This window comes from Orbicella franksi, chromosome 7, assembly GCF_964199315.1.
Source record: "Orbicella franksi chromosome 7, jaOrbFran1.1, whole genome shotgun sequence".
NCBI lineage: Eukaryota > Metazoa > Cnidaria > Anthozoa > Scleractinia > Merulinidae > Orbicella > Orbicella franksi.
The window spans coordinates 22,967,678-22,983,188 of NC_138151.1; the positions used below are offsets into that span (position 1 = coordinate 22,967,678).

At 38.9% G+C, this 15,511-nt stretch overlaps 1 protein-coding gene across 1 annotated transcript in view; it reads left to right on the forward strand.

Annotated features, from left to right (window-relative positions):
- The window catches only part of LOC145492554 (fibroblast growth factor receptor 2-like), a 128,813-nt gene extending 116,922 nt beyond the window's left edge, over nucleotides 1–11,891 (forward strand). Inside the window, exons 8-21 of the mRNA XM_081472002.1 lie at nucleotides 565–620; nucleotides 1,344–1,519; nucleotides 3,018–3,131; nucleotides 3,251–3,269; nucleotides 3,561–3,591; nucleotides 4,418–4,721; nucleotides 5,161–5,271; nucleotides 5,579–5,769; nucleotides 6,957–7,079; nucleotides 7,870–7,940; nucleotides 8,505–8,545; nucleotides 8,960–9,056; nucleotides 9,793–9,892; nucleotides 11,367–11,891. Of these exons, the coding sequence (XP_081328128.1) occupies nucleotides 565–620; nucleotides 1,344–1,519; nucleotides 3,018–3,131; nucleotides 3,251–3,269; nucleotides 3,561–3,591; nucleotides 4,418–4,721; nucleotides 5,161–5,271; nucleotides 5,579–5,769; nucleotides 6,957–7,079; nucleotides 7,870–7,940; nucleotides 8,505–8,545; nucleotides 8,960–9,056; nucleotides 9,793–9,892; nucleotides 11,367–11,435 (1,503 nt within the window). The 3' untranslated portion in view covers nucleotides 11,436–11,891. The remainder of the gene's footprint in view (nucleotides 1–564; nucleotides 621–1,343; nucleotides 1,520–3,017; nucleotides 3,132–3,250; nucleotides 3,270–3,560; nucleotides 3,592–4,417; nucleotides 4,722–5,160; nucleotides 5,272–5,578; nucleotides 5,770–6,956; nucleotides 7,080–7,869; nucleotides 7,941–8,504; nucleotides 8,546–8,959; nucleotides 9,057–9,792; nucleotides 9,893–11,366) is intronic.
- Nucleotides 11,892–15,511: the final 3,620 nt, after the last annotated feature.

Consider the following 15,511-nt stretch of genomic DNA (forward strand, 5'->3'; position numbering starts at 1 on the left):
AAAAACTGTATCATTACTTATTAATAATATAAAATTAGTAATATAAACATGAAAATATTCGCGTGGAGGAAGTTCTGGAAGATCTTTTTTGAAGCCACTTTTTCTCATTCCAGAAATCTTTTTTCAAAATTTCCCCACAAAATTGCACTTGTGCTACACTTGAACTGCACTGCTCTCAGCCAATCAGAATCGAGTGATTTTTCATGTACCTTATTAATTATGTTATGTTTTTTCGTGTCCTATTATATTTTCCAAAACTATGCTTGAAGTCCTGCATCAGTCCGGCCCGAGGCAGTTTTAGCACTAACAGATAAAAAAAAATTGATTCTTTTCTCACTTTAACTTCTTTGGTGTAGGAAACTAGAAAGATCATGGTGCCACAAAATGCTTGAACGCGCGTATTCATGTACTCATACTAAGTGTTAAAGGATAATGCAATGGACTATTTAAATGAATTTTAATTTAACAACTTTTGCATGTAATGGCCATGGTATGCGCATGGAAACTTTCTATGCTGTCGTACGTCAGTAGAAGGTTTGAGTGAGTTAATATTTGTCTTTTCAGGCTTGTGAGCGTGTCAGACACCTGGGTTGTTTATCCGCCCAAGCTGTAGCTAGTAGGTATGATAAATCCTTTTTCATTCTGTTTGTGTTTGGTGAACGTAATTATGACGTATATGAGGCGTTGGTTATTAAAGGACCGAACAAGCAAGATGGTAATGCTGTGACGTTTGGGACGGTAAACTAGATCGTATTTTCTAACCCTTGTTTAGCTACTCGGGTTATTAGCGCATGTTTTACACCTAGAGCTGCACTCACATGGCGAGGTTAGGAATATACTGCTTCGCCTTTTGTTGCTGTAAGTAAATGCAATACAGGTGAAGGTGTGAAGGAACAAACTAGTGAAAGAGATGACAAGAAAAGGTGTTATACCGTTCACGTTCACGGGGAAATGCCTGAATTATTTACTTGCTAGCGCTGTTTTTGTGCGTTAATCAAAGTTTTATAGGTCTGCAGGCACAAAAAAGTAATCATCTTTCTTACTATCGCATCAGTTTATTTCTACACTCTTCTTTGAAAAACAGGTAGCAGTCAAAAACGGTGTCATAAAGGGATAGCCTGCAAGGGATACTTGGTTTCGGAAACGAGTCCTTCAATACTTTTTCTCGAAAACAGAATCTATATAAAATAAACTAATTTAGCCCTCCTCTTGTTGCTCTTAAACCGTTTAACAATTCTATTAATTGTTATCATTATGATTTAGCCCTGGTAGAAGTTCAGGAAGTTATCATTCCTGTTTCTCAATGGGTTTTTCACAGTGCTATGGGATCTTTTTGTTTTTAGGTGTGGCAGTGTTATCGTAGATTTTGAGATGAAATTCACCCGAAGTGCAGTCGTTAGTGAGGTGTTGAATGTTCTGAAGACAGCCGCAAAAGAAGATGATTTTGATGTATTCAAAGTCGATCCCAATTCCATTGAACAAGTTTCTCCTGCACCGACGGACACTTCAAGCACCAAAGGTAAAACCTTTTGTTTTTATTTTTATGGCAGCTCAAGATCGATAATTTAAATGTATAAAAAAAAAACGGAATAATGCACTGTAACTCGTTATTCATTCCCGATATCTTCGCGATTCACCTCCAAGAAAAAAAACAAAAAAGCTTTCCATTTTCGTAATGTTTCAAAAGCGGGAATATTCTGGTCGCAAGCCTTATGATAACCATCTTGCTGTGCTTTCTTAAGCCCCTAAGGAGGCCCTTTTAGGGGAGGGGGGGGGGGGGGGGCGAGGAAGTCATCCCTTATGCCTAAAATTTCGGGGGCAGTTATCCCTTATTCCTAAAATTACCGAGACTGTTATCCTCAAAATTACTTATCTTTGGAATTTGACAATAGGTGGCAATTTTAAAGTGTAAAGCGACCCATTTCTTAATAGATAACTTAAAACTGCATAATTATACGAAAACTGTACAGGTTTATATGACGTTACCTTAAAATATTCTCCTCTCTAGTCAGCGGCTGACCGAATAAAAGAGCCTGGGAGCAAATCTTGGACATCTGACCCATCTTGCTTGGATTTGGACAGATAAATGACCCGTTACTGTTCATTACCGGTCGCCGGTGATGCAAATCCTCGGCAAAAGTGACCAAACGTGTGACAATTGAGAAATCAAAGCTATATTTTGTTATCCCTAAAGCTCAGTTATCCCTTATCCCTATAATTATTTAGTCAGTGATCCCTTTTCCCTAAAATTATTTTGCCAGTTATCCCTGATCCCTAAAACCCCTAGCATGGCCTCTCCAAGGCTACTGCTACGTTACCCTTTAACTAACAGCCGTAAGATCTAGGCCAACTACAAAGCTTTCAATTGGCTGGAATTGGATTGGTCATGGCCTCTAATTCAATGCCTGATATCACTGTGTTACAGCACCTGTCAGAGCTGCAATTTCAAAATTTAACATAAGTTTTCTAGGCAACAGTGAAGGCAGAGCTCGTAAATCATAACAAGACTGAAACTTTGCAGGTCGGTTTGGAATGTCCGTAAAAGTCAATGCGCAAACCAAGTCGATGCCCTGATGTTACGCAGAGGTGGATCCAGAATTTGGCTGGTAAATTGGGACTGCAGAATGAATGGGGCATGCCCCCAAAATTAAATGGTGTACTTTGAGAATTGGAACCTAATCTAAAAGTGATACACCAGGAATACTAGCAATGCCGCAAAGTAGAAATTACAAATTACAATGAGGTGCGTCTCCTAACTATTTTGTTTCTTTAAAAGGGAGGTGGCCACCCAATCAATCCCCCTAAATCCGCCCGTGTTTTTAATTTGTGCTTGGGAATTATTATAAATCAGTGTAGTATTCCTTTTCCATAGAGACGCATAGAGGTATTCTATATTCGAGAAATTCTCTTGCTCTAAGTGGAAAAATGAAATGACTTATTTGTATGCTTGTTGCCTATAAAATCGATCCACATAAGGAAGCCAAGCAAACGAGGTGGTTTTCGTTTTTCTTTCATAGCTGCTGAACAATGCAAGTGCTCGTGCAATGACGTCATCTGGGCAGCTGTAGTTGGAATTCTTGTGTTTATAATCATTTGCCTGATTTTTTACACCGTTTGGCTACACAAGAAAGGTAAAACAATAATGTATTTTAGAGTGCGTTTTTTCCCTTTTCCGCCAGTATGTCTCATTGCTAGTACATGTATACTGTCTCCACTATGAAACTTAATCATCTAATTTTTTGTTTCTTAGGCACAAATGGAAAAAAGAGGTAGGTTGCTTTACACTTGTGAGACGAAAAACTGGCTCACCGCAGATAAACAATGCCAAAAACATCTCTTCAAGATGCTCAAGATTTGTTGCATGTTATATTTGCCTTGTCGGCCTTTATAGTAGTTGTTCCTTTGATTCTTTATGATGCGATATATCAAACGCGAAAGACCGTGTTTGACCACATTTCGAAACACCGAGAAGAGAGGAGCCGAATACCAATTTTCCCTGTGAAACGTTTAAATTTTCAAGTTTTTAAATATCTTTCTTCGAATCCCTGCTCTTATTTCAGGCGCCACAAAGAAGAGAGAGGTGTTTATGACGTAAGTCTTTGTTGTCGGTTTTTTATTGAAAGCAATAAAGCAGTTATACTACGCAATTTTTGAATGTCAAAAGGCGGGTTCAGTTTCGTTTGTCGTAGAAAGTTAATGTGCTTGTTGGACGCTACTGGAATGCCGTTGCCAGGCAATAGTGCTTGTAAGGATGCAAATCGCGGCCTCCATGAAATTTTTTATGCGGAAGAAACTCCATGGTTATGGACTTCTGTAGAACAACATTGTTGGTGCCTGCTTATTGGTGCGCACTTGTTGATTTCTTTAGAAAGGTAGCTACAGGAAATTGACAGTGTTCAGGACCAGTTTTTAGGGAGTAGGGGACATAATTATTTTAAGGAAGGAAGGGGGCCCAAGGAAGGGGCTTTACATAATTTTACAGTTTATTTAACCTCGCTACTCAAACTGAAGGAAACGTGTGTCATGGGGATCAATATACCGAAACTCATCAAGCTCTTCTGTGTCGTAGGGAGAGATAAAGATATCACAAGATAACTCTTTGATGTATGTCCTGAGGGGCGGGCTGGGGGAGGGGTGAGGGAGAAAATGGATGGTATACAGCAGTTATGAGCGGTTTCACTGGAATTATAAGTATAGTTCAGAGGAGATAGGCCACAAATGGTGAATCTTGATTTAAAAAAAAAAAAAAAGCCAAATTGCCAAGGCTTGCAATGCTCCTTACTCCTAAACTTCCTTGTCTTTTCTCGAGCGTTCTTTGGATTTAATACCCCAATAAGAAATATTTTAAATATCGTGAAATAGCACCTTTAATAGATGCTGCGGAAAACACTTTCATATATCTTACATATTTTTACAGAATGAAATGGCATTGGACGATCTTCAACCAAGTAGTTCTATTCCCAATAACTCCACCCAGCCTCGCTCAGAGTACATGGACCTAACAGAAGCAACTACAGTCTACGATCAAACACAACGTGTTGTTCAAAGTGCTGATTATGCACCTCTTCATCCAACAACACGTTCTTGGGAAGTTGAAAAGCAAGACGTGACTATAGAAAAGATAATTGGTAAAGGTGCTTTTGGTCAGGTTGCCAAGGCAACGGCAACAGGACTTCGAGGCAGGCCTGGAAAGACGACAGTTGCTGTCAAAATGCTTAAATGTATGTCTTGGTTCTGTTAGAGCTGTTAGGGCTCGTTAACTATTTTTTTTTTAGTTCACGATTAGTTGTGCTAAGCAACTCTTTCAACCTGCACAGAAGTCGGTTTCTGAATTGTTGCAGTTGGCGCTCAGTTCTTCATCAAATCAAAATTCGTTGCAGAGGAGTTTTCCATTTTTTTCTAAAGTCCTTTTCAAAATTATTTCCTTTGAACATCTTTCTTTGTTTGTTTGTTTTTTTTTTGTCAGGTCTGTTTTATATTTATTATGGCTGTGGTCTCGGTAATTTACAAGGCTTGTTGACGAAACGCTGACGTTCGTATTGTAGGTTAGAAATATATTGCCACGTCAGGAGATAACGTTACGTTTTTTTTTAAAGCATGAATTTAATTTATTAAACTGGCACAACATTTTTGCCTGATTCAAGTTTTGTTCTTTTCCAGATAATTCTCCCGAATCAGACAGGAGAGATTTACTGAGAGAACTTGGCACAATGAAGCAACTCAAACCACATCCTCACGTCATTAAACTACTGGGATGTGTCACAGAAACTGGTAAACTGTTTAAAAATTGCGAATTGAACATGTGAAATATATAACATTGATGGTACGTCCTGTCATAGAAGACCATTCATTAGATTTAAGAATAGACAAATTATCGCACTATAAACATGATTTTTTTTCGTAGAGTATACATTCAACACAGTTTGTTGATAATAAGTTCCATGCACAAAGAATCTAGCATGTTTTACGGAAAAATTAAATGTATCTTCTTCTGGGCTATTTCAAGTATAAAGGAAATACGTCGAAGTATTTCACAGCAGTTTGAAACAGTTATTTTTGAATGTCCATACTTTTCCAGAGCCTCTAATGGTGATAATCGAGTATGTACCGTATGGAGACCTGCTGGGATACCTAAGAAAGAGCCGTGGACTGAATGACACTTATTACAAAGACCCGGATATCAAACCACAAACAAGTCTGACGTCACAACAGCTGATGAAGTTTGCTTGGCAAATTGCTGATGGCATGAGTTACCTTTCTTCAAAATCTGTATGTTAAATAATTAAGTTTATAATCTTTTAGCTCCACTTTCCATAATAACGTTATCGACGAAATCTCTTCACAACAGAAATCATGAAATTAACGAAACGGCTTCTAATAAAGGGAAAGTTAAAGCCCAGTTTGCAATAAACTAGTGTGATGAAGTATTGAAGCAATACCAGATTTCCCTGCATTTTAAGGACGGTGCCCACTTTTATTAGTGCGCACACATTCTGCGCATCACGCAAGGCATGGTTTAAGCGCCGCGCGCGCGCTGGGTTGACATGACGCAATCAACTACGCTACCAAGTACACGACTAAATTTAAAGCAAAATTTTCCTAAAATCAAGTTTAATGAACCTGTGCTTAAACCAGGAACACCAGAAGAGCAGCATATCGCTAACCACTAACTGTTAACGTCTTCCAGTTGACAAAATAGCTGTTATCTGTCGAAAATTATACTGAAATCCAATTGTAAACATGTACCTGCAGATGGCGTAGTGCGCGCGCAAAACGAGTGCGAGATGTGCAAATATTTTACTTACTGGGGAGGTGACAGGAAAAAATATAACGGGCACTGTAAAAAGTTTCAAAAAGGATCAATAACTTTAAAAAACGCGTGGTTTCCCCTATATTTTATGTTATGAAATAAAAGTGGTAAGCCTATTCAGCACGTGATTAGTTTCGGGTTGTGAGCAAAAGATATTTAGACTGTATTTTAGCTGAAACAGAGGAAGGCTGTGAGAGACGCTAAAAGTGCTGTTGCAATGATTTTATTATTAAAAACATACCAAAAATGATTTTTTATGTCACCATTTACCATGTAGTTTTTAGATTTTTATAAATGTATTTGCTTTTCTGTATGTAAAGGCGAATTCTAAAGAAAGCTGTGAAGAATTATCCTCTCCTTCTATTTTCAGAAAAATGCTGATGTCAGCATTTTTGTTGAGATTCAAGGCTAATTATCTCGAAAAAATGCGTGGCTACCCACTTTTTTCTTTGTAGATTTCAGTAGCCCTTAAAAAGAACTACTTTTTCCGCGTGGTCCTAACCTGGCGTAAAAACGTTTGTATTTAGTAGGCACCGTCCTTAAAGCGATATTTATGTTATTTTATAGCTTATACCTCACTACTTCTTATGGCTTTTAGTGTCCATGTTAGTTTCAGACTTATGAAATAGTATTCCGTTTGTAACAGATTATCCACCGGGACCTGGCAGCTCGTAATGTGTTGGTTGGTGAAAGAGAAACGTGTAAGGTGACAGACTTTGGAATGGCTAGAGATGTTCAGCAGGACAACATTTATGAAAAAAAGACAAAGGTAACAACCCTAAGAACCGAATTGTTTCTGTTGTTTGTTCTATTGTCCTCTCAAAGGGTATCAAGCCCTTTATGTGAGACCTTCCGAGAGTTGCTACCCGACCAACTGGCTATAGCTGCATAATTTTACACTTTTTTGTGCTTTCTATTTGTTATTTTAAAAGCCCAATCAACACTTGAATATTCTAAATGTCCGCGTAATTTCTCACGTATCGTGTGCTAAATTCATAATTATTGGCCCAAGAGCTCAGATGGGATCGGGTTTCTTGTCAAGACTACCTTCACAGTTTTTGTGCCTGTATCTTGCCACCACTACAGTGAGATTACCCGTCAAATTTATTACCAAATGGTGCAGGCACTCACCTTTGAATCTGATGAAGACCATCGTTCCGCGTCCGAATCTGCAAGGAGTCTTTATTTTCTTCCCCTTCTCATTACATTGCAAAAATAGACGGAAACTAAAATTGCGCAAAATACTTAAAGATTGATCTAAGCTTAGGGTGGAGCCCAGTCTTTCTAAGTCGACCAATTTGGTTATAACCAAGAAAAGCTCGAGGTACATGTACCTGTCTTACCTTGATCTTCTCTTGTTATAACTTGTGGCTTCTGGAAGAGAGACTAATGCTGTTGTCACAGTACAAAAACTTACCAGCCAGAAAAAAATCATTAAAGACGCAGACAGGCGGCAATTTGTTTTCGTGTTCAAGTCTATGCCTTGACGAGTTTCTGCTGGAAATGTGTTCCTAGTTTACATTGAAATTGAATTGCTTACGAACTACTTCAATCTTTAGGGCCGTCTTCCAGTCAAATGGACTGCTTATGAAGCGCTGTTGTATGGAACGTACACCACCAAAAGTGATGTGTAAGTACATCCACGCATGACTGGCCAATGGTTCCATAAGAACCACACGAAGCTACCAACAGTAAACTTAACGTAAGAAGTAACTATGACACTCTTTATTGGTACTTCTAACAAATCGAAGACGCAACGATTACCCCTGAAAAACCAAAGATCAAGATTGACGTGAAGATTTTAAAATTCGCGTAGTCAGATAGAATATGAAGATATTAATAGCGTAAAAACTAACACAATATCTGTCATCTTTGTTCATCTCATCGTTATTTATGCAATTTATTGCTGAAGTGATCCACTTTGAAAAAAAGAAAACAACTGAACTTTCTGTCAGCCTATTCTAAGTTGCCAACCCCGATAAGTGGCAGAAGATTGTGTTGAACAAGGATCGCAAGTTTTATGTTCAATCCATGAAGCATGCTGTTTGAGAAATGAATGGTATAATTATTTACTACACCACAACTTAATTGTGTAATGTGACCGTGAAAAATATTTTCAACCAAATTGTTTGAATATCAATTGTTATTGTCACTGTCTTAATGTTCAGTTATTATTCATTTTATTAATTTACAGATGGAGCTTTGGAGTTGTCCTTTACGAGATTTTTACGATAGGTAACATCTTAAGTATACATTACTTCGATGGGTTTTCTACACAGTTCGGGAAAAGAAACAGAAATTTTCCAGAAAATGAATTACTGCAACACGAGAAAATTTTTAAGAAAACAAACAAACAAACAAACAAACAAACAAACAAAAATACATCGGAAATACCAGTCGTTATCATGTTTCAGGTGCAAATGTTCTCCCACTAGTCAATGGAAATACAGAATAAATAGTTTCCTCTTTTTTTAACAGCTTTTGTAAATTGCTTTTAATCGAAGTAGTGATTGGATATTACGTGCCTCTTTCATTAATACATGCCGTTACTTCGTTTGTGTTTGAGGCAGCAATCATAATTCTGACAAACAAAGTCCACCGTTCCTGTGGTTTTACCGATAAACTCGAGACATTGCTGCTTTTTTATAGGTGGTTCACCGTATCCACGAATGGATGGCAGAAAAATTGCAAGCCTGCTTCAGGAAGGGAAACGAATGCCCAAACCACAACATGTGGATGACAAATTGTGAGTTTTGCTTCTTGAAAATCAAACCAGCAGTGACAGCGCTTTTTGGAGGGCTGCAGTGCACATGTTATCGCAATTATGATACGTCGAGCTATGGTCAGTTATGCAATTATGTAATCGTAGACCGCGTAGTGGAACTTATTCGTGATCTCAGAATTTTAACTGACTGTCTCCTGCAAACAACATGTAGGTTGGGGTGGGGAAGACTACATAGGTTCATGTCTGATAGTGCTGGGGCTCGGCCGGACAGACGTAAATTGCATACAAATGGCAGGCAGACTTCCTTTCTTAGCGATTTAGGAATGACTGCTGTCACCAAAAGATTGAGATTTATATAATAAATAAAACAAGGTTAATGCAAAACCTGTCTGGAATACTTTTGATGTTCTGTTTTTTACTTAGTTATTTTTTTGCAGAGAAAAACAACCTTTTTCGGTTTGCGCTCTAGGCCATTGATTAATTTCATTTGATTTATTTCCTTTTTTCAAGGCGGGGGGGGGGGGGGTATTTTAGCCTGATAGGACCTTTTTGAGCCAGACAATTCGCACCTCCCAACACTGTAGTGACGAAGTACCTCCTGGGGTACACTCGCATTTTATAACTTTCGTTCTCGCTAAGGGGAAAAGGGAAATTCTTTCCGCAAGCAATGTAAGCAAAACTGTTTCAATAAATTTAGAACTACGCGTGACATCGAAATTTATTGAAACAGTCCATCAGAAGTTCTTGTTTATCCCAGGTATCAGATAATGATGAAATGCTGGGAAAATGACCCGGATAAAAGGCCAACATTTACTGATTTAAAAAACCAGCTCAAGGATATGGAGAACCAACACAAGGTAAGACAAAGGCACATTGTTTGAACTTGTGTTACCGAGAACGTCTGTTGAACCAGAGGAAACAATTAATTATTCACCCAATAATCTACGACCTTGCTAACACATGCAGTCACTATGAATTAACAACCTGGCAACGTCCTCTGGAGTAAGTTGCTCTGAAGTAACATCGAGCACGATAATATTAGATTCTTTTCTGGAGGCAGCGTGGCCGAGTGGTTTAGGGCGCTGGTGTTGTAATCCGAAGGTCCCGAGTTCAAGGCCCCAACCCTGCCACTAGCGGGATTTGTTTCTCGGTAGTCCCGAGTTCAAATCCTGGCTCACACTTTGTAGATAGCCAACTGGTCTGCCTCCTACCAGTTGGGATTTTGAGCTATGTTACGTTTATTTGAAATATTTGTTTCCGTAATAAAGTGTATTATCGTTTGTCTCACGATGTAGTCACTTGAGATGTAGATCGCGACGTTTCGACTGCTTACAGCTAGTCTTCTTCAGGCGATAAGGTCGACTGATTGCACGGTATCATTTATATTACAAAGGTCGGCTGTGATTGGTGCATTTCGATCCTCCTATTGTTCCATTGTTCCGTCGAGTAGCTGGTCCCTCAGTGGTCCAGTGTTGTACCGTTCTCCTGTTGTTGTGTTTCTTGATCGTGGGCATCCATGCTGCAGGAATTTCAATTCCACTATCCCTGTTGATGTTATTAGGGTGAAGTCTTATGTGAAAAGCTTCCTTGACCCTACGTGTCGACCTTATCGCCTGAAGAAGACTAGCAGTAAGCAGTCGAAACGTCGCGATCTACATCTCAAGTGACTACATCGTGAGACAAACGATAATACACTTTATTATTGCATCTACCACCACGAATAACAACAACCTTTTCCTCGACATTTGTTTCCTTTGTTTCAGTGGCATGCCTGTTAACTAGCTGAGCATAGTGCTTGTATAGCTAAGTGCATGATCACTATAAAAAAGATGTACATTTACATTTGCTTCCCAAATGGATAAAGCAGCGAGTTCCGTCGGCCTGTGGTTGATGCGGAGTTCATCTGAGCATGTGACATTTTTGGCCCAACAAGTAGTAGCCAATTGCAAAGTATTTAACGTCATCGAAGGTGACTAAGGGCTGAGGTGCAAACGCATGTGAAAGATTGCAGTAAATAAATACACAACGTGGTCGTGCAGCTGCTGGTAATATAACACTGCTTTTCAAAAGGACATTGCATTTGGATAGTATTTTTGGGAAACGTAAAAAATGCAACGTCTTTAGTTATATATAGCACATCGACTCCTGAAGAGTCTCGAACCTTTCGCCTTTGGTCTCAAACTTTCGGAAGGGTATTTATTGGATCCACAGCCTGGCTCAGTTGCTGCGAATGATGTTTCAACCATACTATACCCGGTTAGTTCTATATGTGTGGTGTAGCTGTAAGTTAACTTGTCATACTGATGATGTAACTATTTTTTTCATCTTAAGCGGCTGATCAACATGAAGATGTTCGACAAGACGCAGTTGTACGCAAACGCCGAGGACTTGGTCGTGTAAACTAGCAGAAGTTTCATCACTACCCAAGCAGCAAATATTCATTGATTTCGTTATCAGTTTTCGTAGTGTAGTGTTTTGCTCGAAAATGGATAAACTATTACTTTAGTCTTAAGCTACCAAGTTAAGTTGCTTTACTTGCTACCCTTTTTATTCCCAAGTATCTACGTATCTCGATAGGCTGTCACATCATTGATTTTCATGTCTTCAATTCACTCAGTAACTGATGCCCCTGTCAATTTAAATGCAAAAAGTTTAGCAAATGAGACCTTTCTCAATTGACAAAGCCAAGCAAATCCAGCTGAAGTTGTGCAGCATAAAGGTCGTTTCAAAGTCACTGGAAAATTCCTCTCGCGCAACTTTCATTTAAAAAGAAGGAGTAAACAGGCATGTAAATGAAGAAATACGATAAAAGAAGCGAAAAAGGATAACTCAAGTGAGAAAGTTTCTTGGTAAAATGCTGGGAGTTAACAGAGATTATAAGTTCTTCGAATTTTAGGAATAGAAACATCCTTTTGTTGATATTACCGTATCAGTTATTGCTCTAGGCTTGTATTTTCAAGGAAAAATTTCCGACGGTTTGTAAAAAGCTACCAAACGGTTTACAAAAGCTAGGTAGATTTGTATTTTTAACATTCTAAGTTTTAAATAGGTCTTACTGTTGATCAGCAGTCTGAAGGTGCGTATGTACCATATTTTTTACAAGTAACATTTAAAGATTCCCATGCAATTTCGTGCATAGGAACGTAGTATGTAATTAAGCCAAGCCTATTTGCGCAGAAAGGTCTCACATTAGACACGAAATGACTACAAACATCAAAAGAGCTTTTGAAACTTAGTAATTGGTTAAATGTTTGGCTCTTTGGGTGTAATATTCGAGGAGAAATTGGCTTTCAAAAAATGCAATATTTGTTGGTATCGAGGGTGCTAATGAGCTCTTATATTCTTTGTAAAATGTTGGGTTATTAAGCCCGCGTCACCCAAAAATTATTTGATACAGCAGGCCGATATTCCTTGGGACAGTTAATCGTGCTGTGCCCCTTCAATGTTGAAAGCTAGTGTTTTTGTTGCTCCATCAGAGACTTATCGCTTATGCTAATGAGACAAATATTGTTAACAAGGGTACTCCTATATGTAGTGACGTGTTTCAATTGCAGTTACGTACATCAATTGCGACTTAGTAGTAACCAGGGGTGTACCCAGGGGAGTAATATGGGTCCTCCCTTCCCGATTTTCAAATTTTTCCAATAAGGTCTATTTGACAAATTGCGTTTTTCAAATGAGACGGCAAAAATATGCTACTCCATATTTTAAGACAGTACGTGCAATTGAGACCACAACACCGACTGCAAGTCTATATAAGCCTACAAAAAGCCTCACAAAAAGTCTGGATATGCCCCTGATAAATGTAAATAGTTTGACTACTTTGAAATAATCCTTCAAACGCGAAAGCGACCTAAAATACAGAGACGTTCGGTGTATTCACAGGCTGTTAACATCTTGGCTGCACAACAAAGCTGTTAACGCAAGCGTTAGATTAAGTAAGTTTACATGGCTAATGTGTCATGTTTTTTACGACCGTAAAATAAACTATAAGACGCTCTTAAAGTATCCACTGTTTGGTGTGCGACTTGTTAGGTTGGTTTCAAGACACTCGCTCATGATTTTTTTTTTTGAAAAAACCTTGCGAACTAACGGTTGAACTCGTTTCTTTCAGCACGGCATCGATATCAATAGTACCGTTTTTCGTTGTAAGTTTTGTCTTCAGTATTTGGCCCTGATCGTGCTCAAAACTTGAATCTAGTACGCTGTTTACTTCTCTCTGAAGAACCAACCAATTAGTGTATGAGCGCAAAGCCAAAGACTGTACAAGGTCGTGGACCTTTGATTTCAGCATAAATCTTGGATCTCGTTTCGTTCCTTTTAAGTTAGCCAGGCTTCATAACCATTCCCCTCATTTAATTATGGTGTTAGAGATCTTCGATTACTTTTTGAAATGATTGAACTTGCGGTACATCAAAACTGCGTGACATGTGGCACATGAGAACAATCCTCCAGTAACACTGCCTTTTCAGTGTTTTTCTGTCAGCACATTTCGGTCAAAATCAAGATGGTAAGTTAAGCGTAACTTTCTACACTTGGCACCGCCACTGGGTTTCTATTTCTCATCGTGATTGGTTCATTGTATTATTTCCTCCCTTTTCTGTGATTGGTCAGTTGTGACTATTCACACATGCGGTTTGGAAATGGATGCACACCAAGGCACTCTTTTGGCTCGGCAACAAGTTGTAATCTCTGTATCGCATATTGTAAGTATGATGTGGAGTATATCAACAGTTGCTAATTCAAGGCGTTGTGTAATGCATTTTTAGCTTTTTGATTAATTCGCTGAATCTAGGTTACCAGCCAATACACCCGTGTTTGACCGTGTATGGAAAATGAGTGTGACTAGTGTTGCTTAGTCAAAATTTTTGCGCCGGTAATGGGAAGTTGCCTGAAAAAATGGCTTGAAATTAACCAGCAGATTTAGTGAGAATGCAGGGATGTAATGTCATCATTTACACTACGAAGCCATGGTAGTTGGTTGCTCGATCTATAGAAACTATCTCTGAAGGTGTTTACTTGCCGATTCGGACAATATCTATTTGGAATATGAGTCGATCAAGTATTTCACCCGAGAAAGTGAAGTTCCATGTCAAATGTACCTCAGAAGAACCGTTTATTACATGCTAAATTGTTGTTCGAACTGAAGTATCGCTTGTTTGCAGCGGGCCACGTTGTGAAGGAGGAAGGGTCCATGTAATGATAGCATCTGAAATAAATATTCCCTTACGAAGAACTTTTTTTCCGCATTGCGTATTCTGGCCGCGCGTAAAATGGACGGAGCGAGAGCAAACATAGCGACGCAAATGAGCTGGGGGTGGAGCCGGGGAGGAGATTTTGCTCTCGTTCCAGATCGCGTGCAGGAACGTGTAGCAGCGCGTCGCCGTCCTTTGGACGTCCAAGTATTTTCATACGAAAATTAAGAAAGGTTTGTTAGACGCCGTGGTTGAAAACACACCTGGTTCTTCTGGCTAAGTGAATTATCGAATAGAGGGATCTTTGTTTGACAATATTTGCATCATTTCTTGACGCCATTTTACTAAAACGTCATTGGCAGAGGAGAACGCTTACACCAAGGAGACTTGATGTTAAGGCTGGAAAATTGGAAAACAGTCTTATCCTGCGAAAAGACTGGACTATTACAGGTGAACACATTGACTCGCTTGCACCTGCTTTTGATTTGTTGACTTCCTTTTTGATTGTTTTATCGTATTAATATATCGTTCCTCTTTTTCCCGTCCCATTTCTCGTTGGTTATTTACGTTCCGACAGGATTATTGCTGATTAGTCTCGTGAAATTAGTATGTCATTGTTAAGTGCTCTTGTGCTGTTGACAGCTCTGATTCTAGCTTGCGTCGGTAGCAGGCTTAAAGCGGTGGAGACGGAGAGGGAACGCGTAAGAAAGAAGGGGTTAAGACTACTGTCTCAATTACTCTTGTCGCTAACTAAAGGGAAAGAAGATTGCCTCTTCCGAATTGCTGTTTCTAATATCTTGATGTTCTTTAATTAGTTTTTTTTTTTGTCAGGCACTAGAAATGATCTGCTTGATGAACCTGAAAATCAATTAGACCCGAATAACGAAGGTAATTCATATCGCTATAGTTTTGAATTGGTACTTTAAGTAAGCGCTGTACCGAATTAAATTAATACACTTGGAAAAATCGCCTCTTCCTTCTTAGTAGCGAGTAAGACGCCATGGAATTCCTCCTCGAATGGTCCACTAACAACCATGTGTTGCATACACGTATTACTGGCCAAAAAAAAGAAAAACTCCCATCGAAACTCCATGGAGTTCAAATACTGAAGTTAGTTTAGGTTATAGCCAACTTGGTGGTAGGCGTCTAGACTCATTGACCATTTAGCATTTTGTTCATAACGAACTCACCATGGATTACTCTTGACAAAAGAAACTTGGTTATTATTGCCGCAGACTCCGTGGCACTTACTGAAACCGCCAATTAATTTCATCACTGACT